The sequence below is a fragment of the Macrotis lagotis genome, chromosome 2 (assembly GCF_037893015.1).
Source record: "Macrotis lagotis isolate mMagLag1 chromosome 2, bilby.v1.9.chrom.fasta, whole genome shotgun sequence".
Lineage (NCBI taxonomy): Eukaryota > Metazoa > Chordata > Mammalia > Peramelemorphia > Peramelidae > Macrotis > Macrotis lagotis.
In genome coordinates, this window is record NC_133659.1 from 320,471,338 (window position 1) to 320,491,573 (window position 20,236).

The 20,236-nt window shown below is 37.7% G+C and overlaps 1 protein-coding gene across 1 annotated transcript in view; it reads right to left on the reverse strand.

Annotated features, from left to right (window-relative positions):
- Positions 1 to 977: 977 nt before the first annotated feature.
- The window catches only part of WASHC3 (WASH complex subunit 3), a 49,185-nt gene continuing 29,926 nt past the window's right edge, over positions 978 to 20,236 (reverse strand). The window contains exons 6-7 of the mRNA XM_074226708.1: positions 12,453 to 12,517; positions 978 to 2,869 (exon numbers count right to left, since the gene is read on the reverse strand). Coding sequence (XP_074082809.1) covers positions 2,785 to 2,869; positions 12,453 to 12,517 — 150 coding nt within the window. The 3' untranslated portion in view covers positions 978 to 2,784. The remainder of the gene's footprint in view (positions 2,870 to 12,452; positions 12,518 to 20,236) is intronic.

Consider the following 20,236-nt stretch of genomic DNA (forward strand, 5'->3'; position numbering starts at 1 on the left):
CCAGTTTTTATTCTTCTATAAATTTCCATGATGTTCCTGGAATGGGTTAGATCACCTTAATTAATAATACCACTGCATTGGCTTGTATCTAAGTTAACTGATTGTCTAACAGCAGATAAAGTTCTTTCTTGTTAGTTCTTTTTTAAGGGTCCATCTACTTAAAAATAATCATGATCATGATAAACTTTTCAGGGGGATTGTCTGAAATAAGAATGAAAGTATAGCAAAGTATCACCCATGGTGCTGGAAGTTTTCTTACCACCTGAAGAAAAAGGAGGCATAGTTGAGGATTGTTGGGCAGTCCTCTCCTTTTAACGACTGCTTTTGGAGAAGCTGGTTACTACAACAACAGAGCATCACACAATTTTTGCTTAAGTGAGAAAGTTAAGGAGAGAAGTGAAACAGATGTTAGAATAGCCTTAAGAGAATTCTGAAAAGAATTTGACTCAACTTTTCATCTCAAAGGAATCAGTGCAGAGTTTACAAAAGGCAAGTTTAATAAGATTATTAAAATCTATTCTGTAAATTCTTACAAAGGACTAGTAGTTTAATACATAATAATATAATGATCAAAGTAAGCATTTCTCATTGACATATGTGAAATGTTTAAACTCTTAAAGAAAGTCACTTTAACCTTTGTTGGCATTAATTGTTTCACCTGTAAGATAAGGACATGGGATGAGATGATGCCCACCTACTGAAAATATTTTTTGTTCTTACTTCTGAAGACTGTTTATTGCCGAAAATGTACTAACAAGATTAACCATGTAGCAAAAATATGTATTATGTCTAATTCTGATGATTCAGAGCCAAAGGGATCTCAGTATTCATCTGGTTCAACTTCTTCTTTTTACAAATGAGGAATATGAGGCTCAAGGAAGTTAGCTGACTTGCTCAAGATCACAAGGAGAATGAGAAACAGAGCTGGGATTTTGAATCCATTTTACAATAAATTGTAAAATGTGATGTTAGTTAGCCTACATTTTAGTCTTCTTAGGCGTTCACTTAGAAGGGTTTATTAAGATCTAGAGATTTAAATACCACTACTTGTGGGAGGGCAGAGAAAGGCAATACAAGGTCAATTTAATTTCAGCAACATTTACTAGCTGCTGACTGTGTGTGGTGTCAGCACCAAGACCTCAATGGGGAAAAAAAAAACCCCAAAACATGGCCTGTCCACCCTGGATAGACTGAGACAGCCATCACCATGTCACTCCTTTTCATCCTTCAGCTTATAAATATTTTACAAAAAAGAAGGCAAAATCATTTTTTAACAATTGCCACACAGGCAATACTGTAACAGTTGTTACATCACAAGATTAAAATGTGGGAATTTCTATACTTTGTGAATTTTGGAGATAGAAATTGTTATTTTGAGCAACCTCAAATTTGTTCAGAACCAAAGCAGTTTTATTAAATGGTGTCGCCTGGGTTCTGCCTCATAAGTGCACATGGACACCATTCAATCTTTAACAGAAGCCATGTTCAGCTTGCAGATATAAGGAAATTCAATCAGCTGTGTGTGGAGGGAAACATTTAAAATTTATATCATAATTACAATCGACTATAAAAAGATATAGACTTTTATTGTTAATCCTTGGCTCATTTTTGGTATTTTTTTAAAAATAAATTTTGAAATAGAAAAATTCTGGAAGTCTTAAGTATGGCTTAGCATCAAATCTAGCTTCAGATCGTAGGAGAAATAGAACAATTCCATACTTCTTGAGTAAAATCGTAAAATTTAGGTCAATTCGATGATTGGGAAATAGCACCATCCAATATTTTTCTCAATTTCTTCATGTAACAAATATTTTAGAGACTTCTTAAGCTATTCCCTGTTGTGCACCATTATTTATAGAGGACTGCCTCTGAAGATGAGAGGCTCCTACAACATGTGCAAATGAATTGCTCTTTTTGAGCAGTTAGTCATAAGGGGTAACACAGATGCTTAGCTAACTCTTTGAAGAAGACACAGAATTGACAGTCAATGTTGATCATTAGCTTGACTTTGGTAATATATGATGACCAAGTGCTGAAAGGTGTATTTCTCAAGTAAGCAGGAAGAGAACCAGCTTCACAGTTGTACCTTGACATTTCCTTAGGTAATTTGGCGATTTTGAAATGTATTGTCTTTTTTGGACAGAAAATCATTTAGTAGATGCTATGGAAGAGAATTCATGTGAACATTTTCATGCTAAAATGATTAGTACAAATAGCCTCAACAATTTATCCGAGTTCAATGTTTGGATAGAGCTAATTAGTACATTACCTGTTGTTAAACTCAAAGTAAATAGATTTTGTCTTTTCAACCTTTATCATTGATGTATCACAGCTTAGTGCTTTATTTTAATTAGGCTATTCAATTCATAGCTACTTCCATGTGGTAAAAAGATATGCATTGTCAAGTTACTCATCTACCATGACAATAAAAAATCCTTTGCATCTTTAACATACAGAAATAATTTTTGGCTGATTGTGTAGCTGGTTATTAATTCCTATTTATGAGTCAGACAAAATTTAAATTAATCATTATAGAAAATTTTCACAAATTAAGATGATTTCTAGATGAAATTTTTTCAACCCATGATTAGAAGCCATTAGGAAAGCTGAAAAATCTTAGTTGAGTAAATATTTTGTGAGAGATGATCTCTGAAAATGTCACCCTCCAATGTAAGTGAAATGGATTTCACCTAGGTCTAAGCATATAAGTTATAAAAACCATCCCTCCTTCTATGCATGTATATATTATATAGAGACATAAATTCTTTCAGGTCAACATGAAGTTCAGTCACTAAAAGAAGATTCACTATCTGAACTTTCTTTGGCATTGGCTTCACCTTCCCCATCAGGCACTGGGGCGTCTGGCCTCCTAAAAGAGAAAAAGGGAAAATTTTTTGAAACGTTTTTTCCAGTTGAGCAAAGAACTTACTAACTGTAAATGAAATTCATCTTAAAATACAATCTTTCTAGTAACAAGGCTGCCAAGTCTGCCGGGCTTAATTGTGGGAGGCTCCCCCTCTACCACCACAGAGATGTCCTCTCTGGCACCTTCCGCATCCCGGGGATTAAGTGCAATTCCCCCAGAGCCCACGCACTCGACTTTCTTTCGCCAGTCCTTCCATAGTTCGCTGCTTCAGCACTTTCTGCCTCTCATTGCCATGGAGACGGGGCTGCAGACAGGGATGGGAGCTGGAGGGGCAGGCAGGGCGAGTGCTCAGCGCCAGCAGGCTCCGAGTGAGGGAGAGGGGAAGGAAAGATGGGAGAGGCTTGAGGATGGGCAGAAAATTTAAAGAGGCCTCAAGGAGGCACAGATAACAAAGATGTTGAATGGGTAAGGAAAAAACTCTCAAGGCAGAACATGGAAAAAAACTTGATGGGGACCCCATAATATTTTCTAGGAGTGTTGGAGAAATAGTAGCATTCTTGCAGACGAGCTTCATCACTTGTGATATTTTTAAAAGGTCATAAGGACAGGATTTGAGGCTGTTTAATCCCTGGTTTATCCTGGCACCATGATGACAAAGTCTGTACATTTTCTTCAGGCTGGTAAAATTCCAAGGACAGAAGAGAATGATACACAAAGATCACATCTGTAGGCAAAAGAAACTCTACCAGTTTTCATTTCTTCCTAAAGTTTCTTCAGGCTCTTGGAGACTCACCTCTTTCCTTTGATGAATGCCCAGGAACCTGAATTTCTCTGGACGAGTTCATCTAGAAGCCCCCCTTTCCAGCTGAGACTTCCTTTAAGATCTACTTAAAAGCCCATCTTCTCCAGGAAGCCTTTCTCATCCCCTCTAAATTTTATAGTTTTCTCTCAGCTAATTATTTCCTTTATGTAGGTTGTTTGTGTGTGGTCTCCTCCTCTATTGCTTCGAGCTTCTTAAGGGCAGGGTCTGTCTTTTATCTCTTTTTGTGTCACCAGGGCTTGGTATACCAAAAGGTGCTTAATAAATGTTGACTGACTGGCTCACTGCTGCTCTGGGGTTGTTCCTGCTCCTGGTTCTTTGAGGCTTCCACTCTTCACTCCATTTGCCGACACCCTCCAGCAGAGTTCCTTTCTGAAGATGTTTAATACTGGCTCACAGTTTTCTTCTTGATCCCAGTAGTCACACTTCTACTCAGGATTGTCAAAATTCAGATAATCGACCCCTTCCAAGTCGATGCTCATTCTCTCTCAGCTAAGTCATTGGTCCATATCGTTCCATCTCAGGGATATCGAACTCTGAAATTCCCCCTCTGATCAGAAGTTTCTATCCATTTGCCTCCTCACTCTGAATTCCATTTTTCTTCACTGTGTACCTCCTGTTCTGGTTTCACCTTTCTCCAAAGAATCAGCCCAACAGATGGGGAGATTACTTAGGCAGCATCTCTGAGCCTTGAATCCTTTGCCCTTGTCCTTCTGCCATTCATACTCTACCAATTCATTTTTTTTTCAATTTGGTGAGGCAACGGGGTTAAATGACTTGCCCAAAGTCACAAGGCTAGTAAGGATCAGATGACTGAGGTTGGATTTGAACTGAGCCACCTAGCTGTCCCCCCACTCCTTACAGTTCTTGACCTCAGATCACTCCCACTACCTGCTGTCTTTGCTATCATTCCCAAGTTCTGTAAACTTTACCGGTGGGTTTCACTACAAATTTATGATAAAATAGTACAAGCTGATATTCATAAAGTGTTGTTATACAGTAAGTTAATTTGATCTTTAGAAGAACCATTATAAAGGAATGGAGTATACCATTAACTGGGCCTTATCCTTCAGTGTTAACTGGTAGACTTGTTATCACACAGTGCATTTTCTAAACCTTCTTTTCTTACTAAATCACCCCACCCCTCTTTCTTTCTTTCCCAGCAGATAATCTTACTTCCTACTTTATTAAGAAAATTGGGGTCACTCATCAGGCCTTTCCCCTTTTCTTCCTGACTTATACATCACACCTTTGCTCCAGTCTCTGAATAAGCTCCTCTCTCTTTTTTCTTGTAAAACCAAAGTATTTTATTTGTGCCCTCTCCCATCCCTAGGACCACCTGCCCCAAGGATAATCCAATCTTTCCTTAACTTCTTTGCCTACTCCCTAAAAACACAGTTTCATAGAAACTGTAACAGGAAATGACTGTACAGATCACCTGTTGTAAAGTCCATTCCTTCACATTCTAAAGATGAGGGGGGAAAAAAAATGAGGTATGGTATGGGGGTGGGGGGGGAGATTTTGCTCAAAGTTAAATCAGTTTATGTGAGTTGTATGTAACTTAGATGAAATTTGAAATCAGGTCCTCTGGTATGCTACAAAACAGAAAAATACTGGCTTTCAAATATAACCTCCATGATTTTCAAATATAAATTCATATGATGATTCACATTGTGGACAACATTTTGGTGTAGTGCTCCTGGAGATCAACTATATAGTGTTTTTGTCTTTCTTTGCATCCCAAACTCTTAGCATAGTATTTGATAGACAGTAAATGTTTCGAGATGTTTGATGACTGAACAATAAATACAGTTTGCCATACATTAGAAGTCACAGAATTTCAGTGTAGGAAGGAACCTTGAAAATGAACTAGTCTAACAGGGACCTCAATAGCAATTCCTTCCCCACAGAAGGGATATCCCCAGCAAGTAGTCTTCACATCCCCTCCTGAATACCTCCACTACCCTCAGACAATGGTCCTCTTCACTTCTGGACAGTTAGGAGCTTGTAGGAATAATGACACTGACCTGGGCCAATTTCCTGGGTTCTAATCTATGTTACTAATGGAACAATCAGTTAGAATCAATCATAACTATGAGTGGATTCCAAGGCTTCCAAGAGGGAGGTCTAGATAATTGAACCTGGTCCAGTTGGTCAAAAAAAATTGGCAACAAGACTGGAGGTAGCAGGTATATTTTTTCCCCTCTGGCTCTCTTTAGACTATATAGGTACTTTCACACTGATTAAAATGAGAATAAAAGGTAAATTACTGGCAAAAATGCACAGATATTCCATTTTCAAATATCAAACTCAAATGGCCAACTACGACAATTCAAACAAATAAAAATGAACATATCTCAAATTATTTTTAAAAAAATCTGAAAAGTTTAAGAGTTTGAAATTAGGAGAAAAGGGATATGACAAACATAAAGGACAGGAAATCAATAAAGGGAAGAAATCACCTTCCCTCAATTCTATATGTGTGTGTCTAAGTCTGCATTAGGATGGCCTGCCTAAGTATTTTTTCTATTTTTTTTTAGGTTTTTGCAGGGCAAATGGGGTTAAGTGGCTTGCCCAAGGCCACACAGCTAGATAATTATTAAGTGTCTGAGTCTGGATTTGAACTCAGGTCCTCCTGACTCCAGGGCTGGTGCTCTATCCACTACACCACCTAGCTGCCCCCCCTGCCTAAGTCTTTAAATTCAAGCTCATGAGTTTGCTTTGGGGATTAAAAAAAAAAGGTCCAAAGTAAAGTATACAGGCATTTTCTTTTAACCTACATCTGTTGTTTAATCATATTTCCTCCCACATATTCAGAATGGAAAGGAATTTTGCCTTTTTATAATAATACTGAATGATGCACATATTGGAAAATTAAATATCTATTGAACCAAAACAATCATATTTTATATCTTAATCTTGATTCTGTGCATAAATCTCACATTTGAAACTTATTTTAATAAGATGAAAATATTTTTAAAAAATATTTGCTATGCAGAACTAGGATGCTAAAATAAAGCTTCTCCTCCTATAGTTTAATGGAATATTTTAAATTCATGTACAAAATAAACAAAATTTAAAAATGAAGATATCACATTTATATGTCTTATATTTAAAATATCTGAATGACATTCACCAAAAGGAATAAATATGTCATCAAAATCTAGAAAATTTATAGAGTTAGGAGCTAAATCAGTAGAAGAGAATCATATATGCTTAGAGCATCAAATTCTAAACTTTATGTTTAGTTACAGAATTTTAAAAATTTAGAGATATTATCACCAGAATTCAGGCTACATAGAAATTCTGAGAATAAACTAAAAAAGCGAACTTCTCAGCCTGAATCTTATATTGAGGTTAAATTCTTTTAAATGAGGCTAAATTCATCTTCAAAGAAGGAACTGATATGCTTGTCTGAACAGGTCTAAAACACAGGAAAATAATACAAAATGAGCACTTTGTTTACATGAAGTATAACTTCTCTGATTTGAAATCCTTTGTTAAAGACAACATCTTCCTGTTATATTTAAATGGAAAGCTTCAATCATTTTAAGGGCATGGAAAGCATCTGAGCCGTTCTTAATAAGAAAACATATTTATGTATGTAGACACACAGTTAAGAAAAAAGTTCCTGTCTGCTTTTTAACTCAAAACAGTTGAATAGCCTGTTCCAGCTCCATAAAAAAGGAGTTTTAAAATCATTTGGGGGTTCAGACTAAGTAGACTAAGTATGAATGTAATTTTTAAGATATCAGAAGTAATATGTGATAGGGCTACCATGAAAGATCCTTTTCAAACTACACATCAAACCTATTATACATTTTAGAACAGCAATAAAAGAGTAAGACGGCAATCACAGCAAACACATCCCACTTCATTTGATATGTTATGACTGAACTGTCTAAGTCCTCAACGTAAGCCTCTGAGCAGCGCTGAGAACTTATAGAAAATTAGAAAGTTGACCAGGGAAATGGAAAAGAGAAACCACATGCAGTCCTCCCAGCATCGTGGCATTCCATCCAAGCTCTATCCAGCCTTAATAGGTGGTCTTGAAGAAAGATCAAACCACCAAGACTCTTGCATTCAGTTTGCATTGGCTATCGGACGATCTGCTGGGAGCCCAGATCCATTAATTTCTATTCTCTTATCAATGGAGTTGGTTTTGCTGAAAGGTTTAAAATAAGGCAATTATTGAGATGTGTAGTAATAATAATTCGATTATAGTTCTACTTTGGCCATACCAACATGCTATAAAACAACTAAGATTAAGAATATGCTCTGCCAAATTTCAATTTTAGAAATCTGTGTTTGTAAAAGCATACAATATGTGCTATTTTCCTCAATAGTTTAAGAAAACATATGAAAGCATAATGAATAAAAATTACATTTTACATAGTAATAACAAAGATATATACTATATTTCTGAATGAATAATTCAAATAAATTAACTTTTGGACAAAATCCACTATAAACTTTCCATTGTCTCTTGCCCTTTTATTGTCAGTTTAATATCCACGAATATATCCTTCTATATACCTTTAGACATTTTTGGCATCAGGGACTAGTTTTGACCTGGAATATAAAATTGATTTCATATTATGGGAAAATAGGAGATAATTTTGCTTTAAAAAAATAAACAAGCCCAAACAAAGATTTTTTGCAAAATTTTGTCTTCATTCAAAAACTTTCCCCAAAACCTAATTTAGCAAATAAAACTGTACAGTACTATGACAATTATTTTTCTGAGGAAAAAAAAGCCAATTTCCATCCTACTGTCATGCTGACAGGCTGAAATTCAACACTATCACTTGATTTTAAGTAGTTCTTTCTCTACAAGTGAATCCAATAGAATTCTTAGATCACATTTATTGTGAACCTTAGTTTTGTTCTTTTGTTTCTTGTTTCTATCAACCATCATGAGTCTGGAGAGATACACTTACTACCTAAGGCTATAAAAACTTTTGTGTTTATACTTTTAAAGAGAAAAGGCAAACAGAACAATCTCTACCAAAACTTCTTGGCTGAGGTTTCTTCTTTACAAAGGATTCTAAATGGGAGATGAGAAGAAAGGGACTTTCTTCAATTGGCACATGGTGCTGACCCTTCATTCTTCTTTGCCAAAAGCAAGGTCCTTAACTTTTTTATAAAAATGATTTATCAACTGTCAGAGCTGCTCCATCAATATAAAGTTTAGATCCATTTTATCATCACATCTAACTGTGCAATGTATTTTGAGTGGCTTTTTGAGTGATTAGATGCACTGAGTTATCCACATTCTCTCACCCAAACCCCCTTGTGACAAATGGCATGCATTTGTAAGAGAGCTAGCCAGGACTGAGGTTGTCGACTGTGGTTGAATAACAGTTTTTCCTCTATGAAAAGCTAAATGGTTACTGGAATTCGACCCTAAAAACCTTGGCAATCATCTTTCTATCCAATGTTTCCCAACTTTCTAAGTCATTGACATGCCTATGAACACACCAAGGGGAGGATTTTTTTTTTCCTGGCTTGGAATCCATGGGTCAAACCAACTGCCCCATTCCTAAATGCATTTATAGATCTATATAGCACATTATCCAGATATTTTTGTTCCCTTTTCTACAATGTTTTCTACCACCATAGTTCCCCTAATCTTGATCAAAACTGGCAAAAAAAGGTCAGGAAATCAAAAAGATCATGACACATTGATTCCAGTCACATTTGAAAAAACAACTCTTGTCAAAAGGCATATAGTAAGAACTACACCAATTCAGAACTTTTCCCTTAGGATGATACTTTAAATTTATCTGTGTAGGGAATAGTTTCAAAGTGTTGCTTCATGCATTATCTCATTGAATTCTCACAATGAGATAGTGCAAATCTAGGTGGGAATTGCATTTAAATTTATCTTGGTAAAGATATTTTTGTACTGTTCAACTGGTATTCAACATATATCAGAACTCATTTTTTCCTCCTAACCCTAACTCATTTCCCAGTTCCTTCCCCATGCCTCAGGTTCATAACTTCCATAACCTTGACTCCTTACCCTCCCTCAACTAACACGAAGAATGAGTTGCCAACTCTTGCCCTTTCTGCCTTCACAATAGCTCTTGCTACCAGCCCCTTCTCTCTCCTCACAGGGAGATAACATTAATTCGGAATCTCATTGCCTCTTGACTAGACTATTTCAATGGCCTCCTAACAGGTTTCCCTACTTCAAGCTTCTACCCATTCCATTCTCTCCATACAGCTGTCAGACTGATTTTCCTTAAGCACAGATCTGACTCTGCAACTCTCCCTACTGAATGCACTTCAATGATTCCCTGTTGTTTCTAAGATAAAAAAAAATGAATTCCTCTGTAGCATCTTTCCAGTCATCCATGATTTGAATTCAAACTATATTTCCGCATGTTACTCCCTTCTGTGCACTCTATGGACCAGCCAAACTTCTTTGTTCTCCTTCCCTACCCCCTACCTCCCACCGCTGTCCCTCTTCTTCATGCTCTCTGTCACCCCCAGACCTGGGAGGCACTCTCTCTTTTCTCCACTCTCATGGACTCTCTCTTCCCAAGATGCATCTCAGGTGCCACCTTTTCCACAAGGCCTTTCAGGATTGCAACTGCAAGTGACTATGTTGTCCTAGTTTGTGTTTATTCTACACATGCGTGTGTCTCCCTTGCTAGAATGTAAGCTCCTTCAGAGTGGAATCATTACATCTTTGTATCTAGTAATAAAGTAAGTTTTCCAAAAAACTGCCAAATTGCACTCTTAAAGTGTACAGGAAACATGTCCCTAATCACTAACAACAAAAAAAGTGAATGAAACAGCCCTGAGGGCATCACTTCAGGTCTAACAAATGGGCAAAGGCGACCAAAACAGAAGCCTAATTCCAAGGCAAAAGGAAAGCAAGTGTACTGAGGCATCTCTTTTGAGAAATGATTTAGTCATGCAAAAAAAAAAAGTGATTGAAGTCTTCAAACACTGACCACTGAGCTGCAGGAGGTGAATACAGGCTACTAGTCTACATCCAGAACTTTCATCAAGTCAGGCTGATGCTCCTTTCCCTTATTCAAAAAGCCCTGGATTATAGCTAAACCCCTGGACTCTCATCTACTTCCCCTTGTGCCTCACTCAGCAAGGAGTAGAGGAGACTATACACAGTGGGCCCTTTACACAAGTTTGCTACAAGGACTAATCAATGAAAGCTGCAGTTTGCTAACATTCCCCTTTCAAGTTCCGACACTCACACAAGCCCATGGAACAGGCACTCAATTGTAGAATGAAAAACTTTTTATAGCATCAAGTTATGGGAGAAATAAATTTATAATTGTTTATATTATCATTTATTATGACATTGTTATCACTGTGTGGCAGAGGCTAAACCACTGGCAGGCCTGGCAATTCCTGAATATATTGTGTGAAGTGGTATCTTAAAATAGATTCTATTTTCAGCCCGCCAGTGAGAGGCTGGACATGTGCTCCACTCACATTAACTACACTTATGAATCCAGCATGGGGAAGGGCAGGGAATAAGGGGGAGACAAAGTACCTCCTAATCTTGGTGTCATACTAAGAGCTTTCTGAGTTTTGACAAGCATTATCTCAATTGCTCCTTGCCACATCCCAGGGAGCAGATGTCAGCTATTATCATTCCCATCTGACAGCTTGAGGAAACTGAGGCAGGTGGTGATGACGGGATGGGCACAGGTCACCCAACTAGGGAGCATTTGGGTCTCGCTGATCCCAGGCCAGGTACTCCATCTCCTCTACAGTGGTGGGTATGTACCCCGGACAGACCCAAAGACAAGTGAGGCATGTGGTAGTGATGCTTCAGTGGAGATGGGGCCAGTTCTGGTGTCTGAATTACTGAGACACCCCAGTGTTGGAACTGTGTCTTATCTGGAAAATGTGCTTCAGGAGACAGATGCAGAGGCTTGTTTTCTGAGTCTTCCATTTTACACTTTGGTGGGCAGAAATAGCCAAGCATTTGGACATTTGTCATCATTTTTAAAGCACATGCAGCCAGGGCTTAGTTCTGTTTGGCCTGTACACAGTAGGCACTTAATAAATGTTTGACTGACCGACTAGAAGAGAATTTTGTTAAGACTTTTCGACTACACATTTCCAAACCTCTGAAAACAAACACGTGCGCTGAATAAAACTCATAAAACCAGTACTATGATAGTGTGTATGGAGACCCTGGTAAACTAACCCTGTTATATTTCTTCATTTGGTTCAATCAAGGATTTGGTAAAATTCACATTTTTTAGCACACTAGGGTCTTTTCTTCTTTTCCTATTAAGGTTTTTTTTTTGTTGTTGTTGTAGCAAGGCAGTGGAGTTAAGTGGCTTGCCCAAGGTCACACAGCTAGGTAATTATTAAGTGTCTGAGGGTGCATTTGAACTCAGGTCCTCCTGGCTCCAGGGCCAGTGCTCTAGCCACTATCTACCTAGCTGCCCCACTCTAAGATCTTTAATAAGAAGTTTCTAAGCATTATAAAGACTACAGTAAAGTGAGCTAAGGGAGAAGAATAGTTTGGTCTTCTACTCTATCTTTTCTTTCATGATGCTGTTGACAACTATATTTGTCAACAAACTAAAACTAAAACTCTTCACCAGACGACCAAGATTGCTTTAATTGATTACTTAACAGCTTGTCCAACAGGAACTGGAATTTATAAAAGAAGCTCCATAAAAACCAACAAAGAAATGAAACTTTTCTCACCACCTTGTATAAATGTGTTTCATCAATAAGAATCTACTCAGAATTCTGTAGGAAGTTACTTACTCAAGGAGATCTGGGTCTAGTCCTTCAGAAATCATTTTGTTTCTTATTGCCATCACAGGAACACCCTGAATGAAAGAAACATGGAGAGAATACAAACATCAGAATGTCTATTGTCACCATTTATCACCTAAACATGGTCTCCCACCTCATAGATGGTCTTCAGGTCTATCATCTGTAAAAAGTAAACTATTTAAAACCATGGGAACTGTGAACTACCTTTTTTTTAAGGTTACAATAAATGCATTTTAATATAACTGGTTTTCTTTATAAGTCTATTTTTTTTTTAGATTTTTGCAAGGCAAATGGGGTTAAGTGGCTTGCCCAAGGCCACACGGCTAGGTAATTATTAAGTGCCTGAGACTGGATTTGAACCCAGGTACTCCTGACTCCAGGGCCAGTGCTTTGTCCACTGTGCTACCTACCTTATTTTTGAGAAGGGTTCCTGGAATCTATTTGGTCCGATTGCCAAAAATAATTATGACCCTAAAAAGTTAAGAACACCTTGTATAAACCAAGGTACTAATAAGTACCTTAAATGTTTTCTGAAGCTATTTATGAATTATTTTCCATTTTTGTTCTTGCTAAGTCCTGGTTCTTCCTTAAATACATCAGTGTTCGATGAATGAAAATGCATATTATAAACCATGCAGTAACAAGTATTTGGACTATTTCAACATATATAGCTGAACTTGAAAATGTTCTATCAAATAATCAAGGGAGATGTCTCAGTTTGTTTTTTTTTCCTTTTAACCAGACCCAAGATTTCACCCATATAGGGAGTTCCAATGAAGAACCTTATTTCCTAACACAGATGAACACCTGATATGCAATTTAAGTCTTTTAGGGAATTGAAGGGGGGGGAAGTGACTTGCCCAGAGTCACAGAACCAGTATGTGTCAGAGGCAAAACTTCAACACATTTGTCTAGACTAGAAGCCTTGGTTTCTAACCACTGAACTATGCTTTTCCATAATGGGTTCAAAAGAAATCTAAGTCAAGAGGGAATTTAACAAGTTGCCTGGTGGAGATGTTTTATATTAAGTCACTTCAATTTTAATGATGATGACTAAGAACCTAGATAATAGGCAACTTCTTCAAACAACTAAGATTTAGGTTTCTCCCTGTCATTTGAACAACTTGTGATCAGCAGTAGGACAATCGATGACTTGAGGGAAGATGTTAGAAGAGCACTAAGGTCACCCATCAGCTGTTGCATAGCTGTCCTGTGAATGAGAGAACTTGTCTTACAATCTGGGAAGTCTGGGACCTTTACAATGGTTTGAAAATATATTAGTAGGAAACACTGGAGAGCTAACAGAGGAAATGTAAGATGTAAGGGAACACCATATTTTTGAAAAGAGACCTCTCTGCCTCTTTAACCTTGGCCTGATGATATGAGGACTTTCTACAAATCCAACTGCTTGCTTGAATTTGACTTTAGCATAATCCACAGGCTATCACTGGAAAGGTTAGACAAACAAGATACAAGTCCAAGAAAACAGAAAGGGAGGGGAAAGGAGAAAAGGGGAAAGAATGTTTCCTAAAACATGGCAAAAGGAATGAAAGTAGAGATAGGGATTGACAGATTAAGGAGCTTGGATTCATAAGCATCTTCTATTAACATGTTTCCCAGAACTGGTAGAAAGCCAGTTTAGTAGAGACATGCCTGGACTATGGAGGATCTTTGATCCAAACTTGATAAGGTCAAGGTTATAAGGAAAAAAATCAGACAAACCACCTTTTTCTGTATCAGTCCTGCTAGAGTCTTCATCATGATCACCACCTTTATACCAAAGACAGAATGTGTGATCCTTCACAATACCTATGGATCATCTGCCTCCAGAAGGAAGGACATTTTGAACTGCCACTAATGCTGCCCAAAAAATGTATTCTTGTGCCCTATTCTGCTTGAGAGGTCAAGAAACACTGCCTAGCTTGTTAAACATCCAAAAGAAAAGAGTCCCGTTACTGACTTCCAAAGGACAGAGCTACTGGTGGTCTAAGGAGGACAAGAGCGGTCTCAAAATCCAAGTATACCAAGCTGTGGGATTTTTTTTGGCATGCAACAATTATAGTGTGTCCAAGGTAAGTAAAGAAGAGGAGAGAAGGCAGCCATAGGGCTGAGGTTCCAGAAAATCCCGTCTGGACTTGCGTCACTGGAGAAAGTGTATAAAGAAGCCAGACTACTGAGATTACAACTGTAGTACCAAGAGTTAAATTGAAGTTCTTTATTGCATCACAGAAACTTGTTTGGGAGTTTAAAATTTGCCAAGATACACAAAGATTTGTTATTAGTGTTAATAGGAAGTACCCTGCTAAATCCCTTTATGCTCTGTTGAAATTTTCCTAAAAGTTTAAGCTAAGAATAATATTGGGGGGTTGGGGGGAGAATTCTAAAGGACCTTTATCTGTTTTAAGATATAGAAATGGTTTCGTTTCTCAGTTTCACCACAAAAAAAGCAAAAATCACAGATTTGCAAAGGACTCCGAGATCATATGTTTCAATGAGCCCTGGACAGGAATTTCCAATAAATGATTATCTAGTCACTGCTCAAAGACTAGCAGGAAAAAGCATCTTCTGAGGACATTCATTCCATTTCAGAACAACTCTTAATTGTTAGGAAATGTTTCTTTATTTGGAGCAACTTCTACCCATTCGTCCTGGTTTGGCTGCCTGGGGCTAAACAGGCCCAGTCTCAACCCTGCCGGCTGTGGCACTCAAGAACACTCCAAAGACTTGGGAGCCTTCTGTTCTCCCCACGAGCCTGCTCCCAGCCAAACATCTGAAGTTCCCTCAGCTGCTCCTTCTATGGCATGGTCTCCTTGCCCTAATCATGCACGAATGGATGTGCCTGGCCTTGGCAGTGTCTCTCTTCAAATGTGGTGCCCAGAACACATGCTCCAGATGCAGTGGGAGTGGGGGGGTGGGGGTGGGGTGCTGTGGGAGTATCAGCTCTTCCATAATGCTCCTCTTAATGCAATTGAAGAAACTGGCAGTTTTTCTGGCTGTCATATCACATTGGTAACTCGTATTGAGCTAATCCTGTCTTCTCCAAGCCCTGGCTCCAGTGCCCAGGACCCATTGTCTAACCACGCCTCCCATTCCCTTTCTTCATTGGAGCTGATTTATTTAACTCAAGCATGTAGTACATTTTGTGATTTTTCTCCTAGATTTGGGAACTTAAATGACAATTTAATTAACAAATAAAGAATGGAAAATCTGAAGACTATTTACTCTATTAAGTTAACAAAAGAAGAAACAACTTGCTAAATTGATGGGTAAGATTTAATAAACCTTTGCAGCCTCTCTTTTTGGGGACATTGGTGACAATCCACACTATATCCAGATGCGAGGGTTTCAGCTGGCATAAAAGATCATTAAGTAATTCTGGCTGTCCTGACCCACCTTCTTTCTGGCTCTACACATGCTAGTAACCCAGTCAGATGTGAGCTGGCACATCTGATGATTATGAAATCTATAGCAGTTTTTCATTGAGGATGAAGTTTTTTTAAATATAAAATATTCTACTCAGTAAAAGAAAATCTTTATTGTCCAAATCATGCTAGGCTGACACAAGGTAGTTTGGCAACCTTCAATGGATGGATGAAAAATTTAAAGTTTCAAAATGAAATACCCATCAGAGGCAACTACTCAGGCAGGGATGTTAAACCTTAGACTAAGGGCAGCTGGGTAGCCCACAGAGCCCTGAAGTCAGGAAGACTCCTCTCCCTGAGTTCAAATATGATCTCAGACTCTTCCTAGCTGTGTGATTTAGTTTGCCCCAGTTTTCTCATTGGTAAAATGAACTAGAAAAGGATATAGGAAACTACTTAAATATCTGGTTCAAGAAAACACCAAATGGGTCACAAAGTGTCAGATATGGCTGAACAGTAACAAAAACATCAGACTCACCAGGGTGAACTTATTATCTGATTTGAAACTAATATCTTTCAGAATGTGGAGGTAAAGGGGAAAATTGCAAATATCTCAGCAGTTGCTTGGATAAGAGCTGGCCAATCTAACTTTAAATTACAATCATATGGAGATGAAAGATTTAGAATAGCCCAGAAGATGGGCTATGAAAGATTTTTAAATTCTACCTACCTATTTAGTAAACTATTATAATAATTTAAGCAATAATGAGATAAACAGTCTTCAGATTTTCCATTCTTTATTTGTTAATCAAATATTTGGGTTCAAATTTTACTAGCTATATGATCTGAATGATCTCAGCCTATTTTCTCATCTGTAAAATGAGGTAAATATCTGTAGGACCACCTCATGGGGTATTATGGGGTTCTAAGAAGATAATCTATATAAAGTATTCTATATTTGCCTCATCATCAAATGGGTGTGATGAAATCCAAAGATTAAGATCAAGAAACCATGAAGCTGTTTCATCTATTATTATGGGTTTATTTACACAAAATAAAAACAAACAAAAATCAGATTAGGAGTCTAAACCAAATAACTTTTAAGAGTGAGAATTAAATGAACAGGGTTTTAGTTGGTACATAAGAAGTTTGTTTTTACTCCAAAATCTTTTAAGAAATAATATCATCAAACCAAAGCTTACTATTTTAAATTTTTAAAATTTATTTCAGGTTTTATGTTTTTTCTCCTTTTTGTTCTGATTGTTCTTTAACAACATGATTAATATGGAAATATGTTTAACATAATTATACATGTATAATCTTTATTGGCTCGCTCTCTGTCAGGGGGAGGGGAGAGTGAAGAGAGGGAAGGAGAAAAATATGAAACTCAAAGTCTTTTTTTTTTTTTTGCAAGGCAAATGGGGTTAAGTGGCTTGCCCAAGGCCACACATCTAAGTAATTATTAAGTGTTTGAGACCGGATTTGAACCCAAGTACTCCTGACTTCAGGGCCGGTGCTTTATCCACTGCACCACCTAGCCGCTCCGAAACTCAAAGTCTTACAAAAATGACTGTTGAAAACTATCTTTGCATCTAGTTGGAAAATTAATAAATTAATTTAAAAAAAAGAAAGAATGCTAATTAAAAGTTCATAGCAGAATATTTGTAACCTGGCAGTTTGAATGATCATTGGGATAGTTTCACAATGTCATTTAATTTCTGTCCCAAGAAAAGTATACGTCATATAAAATCTTCAAACATGAAAATTTGGAAAAAAGACAGCCCCTGGCCCACAGGTAATTCTCAGTATTGACTGTCTAGAGGCAGTTTGATGAAATGGAAAAAATATATAACTTAGGGCCAGAAGGTCTTCTAAGTTCACATTCTGGAGGATCTTGGGTAAATCAGTTTGACGCGTTTGTTTCTTTTCAGTAAAATGACTACAAATAGTATTTACCTCACAGGGAAAAAATGCTTGCAAAATGATTTGTAAATCTTAATTTGCTATAGAATAGAAGAACGCTACTTGAAGAAAACTGGTTGCCAAAGACAATTTTTTTTCCCCTCGATATATCAAGGCACAAAACCTAAAGTCCAAAATCATATTTGGCCTGATAAACAAGAAGATTGTGTTTTTGAAAAATCATAGTTTTGTGTTTTGTTTTTTTAAGAGCATTCCTTACAGTTAAAAAAAATTGTTCCTGAAAAGTTGTATATAGATTAAAGTGCTGTAAACTGATTTTGGACACTTTGAGGAAAATGATTATTTTAATGGAACTTTGTGGAGATTCTTTTGTGATGGAAATACTCACCCACTGAATTATACATTGTGTAAGTTCTGTGGTTCTCATATCAAGTTTTCTTCAAAGAAGGGTTCACTTGTCCTTACCTGTTCCTACATCTCACTATTTAAAAGCATCTGAAAGAAATACCACACAATTCTGCAATAAGGACTGTGATGAATGCATGATTGTTCTCATTGAAAGGAAATCCTATTCCACAGCATGGCTGCTTTTCAAAGACTATTTCTATTTGTCCCTTTCAACTCACTCCATCTCTTTGGTAGGCACCAGGCCCTCTTTATGGGCAACCAGCTGGGAAGGGATGCTAGCTGTAGCCAAGAGACAGAGGACAGCTTACTGATCCATATGGAAACTGAATTTATGACCTTGGTTTCATCTATACAAAGTCTCTAGCCATTGGAGTTAATCACAAGTCAATACAACTAGGTAGGAAAAACAAGAAAGGCATGGACTTATTACTAAATCATAAAAAATTTTTAGTCATTATACTATACTCAACATGGGCACCAGAAAGCTTTAAAGCAATAATAAGAAGTATTAAGATTTAGGCAACTTCAAGCATTGTGTGGTAGGTATGGACAATTTCTCAATCACTCACATCTCAATTGCCTCACTTTTATCAAAAAGTTGTCATATTTCAAAAATTGAAATGACTTTGATAAGCATTGTTCTTTTAATGTAATCATTTCTTTGGATAAATAATAGAAAAGGAAATTAATAATGAAGATCTTTCAACACATCTTTTGTTGATGGGGTTCAAAAAGACAAAGTGGGTCATCCTTTCCTGTAGCTGTGTCTTATGTCATGAAAGCTCACAGCACCCAGGATCCTGGCTAGAGCACAAGAAATAGTGCTTTCATTCTGGATTGGGGGGTGGTGGTTAGGGAATATCTCCACCTGTCTTCATTACCTGGTCTACTTTCATTTCATTGGTCCTCCTTTGTTTCTACTATCATCACTTTCCCTTAACCTGAACCTTAGACAAGCTGATAGATTGATCTTTAAGAAAACATTTAAAGGTGTGGCCAAAATGGTAGGAAGAAATGCAGCCCAGCTCTTCCCCCCAATACCCCCAGCTCCTCCAAACAGATCTAGACTCAAGTTTCAATCAGGAACTCCAAGGAAAAAAAATCACTGTGAGTCATTTCTAGCCCAGGCTGGTGTCTCCAGAGGTTAGGGATGGGATGGGATCAAACCAAATCTCTGGTCCAGTCTCACAGAACATTCCAGAGCAGAAGACCCTAGAGAAAGGGCCTATCTTTGCACAGGGCATGAAAGAATAGCTATGCTCTCACTCCTGCATTCCCCAGGTCACAGATGCAGGGTGTGTGAGGAGTGGGTGGGCACATCAAGATGATCCTGCAGGTGAAAAGAAGATGCAGGCTCTAAGTTGTATACTGAGGAAGGATAAAGCAAGCCCAGCTGCATGGTCAGGAGCCCAGCAGCAGAGCAGGGTCTCTATTCTACCTTCTTCTCTAATATAAAACCTGCAGGGGCAGAATCCCAGGCCCAAGAGTAGCCTGCAGCTCTGTCCTCTGAACCCCCGGAGCTTTCTGCTGGTTGGGAGTAGATGAGTCTGGAAGAAGTCTCCTAGAACTTCACTGGGGTAAATATATAGGTGTGCTGATCAGACCCAAACCGAGGTTAAAAATTTGTAGAGTTCAGGAAGTCATCAGACACTGGTCAACATCAGACCACTATGAGAATCCCGAAAGCTTTCAGGTCCCTGAGATCCTGGAATAACACACCACTTAATACCCCAAGAAAGCAGTGGCAAGACCAGTCCAGACACTCTTTTCAGAAGTACATGGAATCTGGCCTTAACATAAAGTCTCAAGTCAGGGAGAAGGCTGGAAAAATAAGCAAACAAAAAATAATCCCACAATAAAAAAGCTATTATGGTGTTAGGAACATTTAAGACATAATCCAGAAGAACAGAACGACTCCAAAATATCTACAACCAAGAGCCTCAAAGAAAAACAGAGCTTGGGCACAAGTTCAACTAGAATTTCTGGAAGAGAAAAGCAAGAATCTAAAAAAAGAGCAAAAATGTTTTTATAAATGAAATGAGAGCGCTAGAGAAAAAAATTGGAAAAGAAATGTGAGTC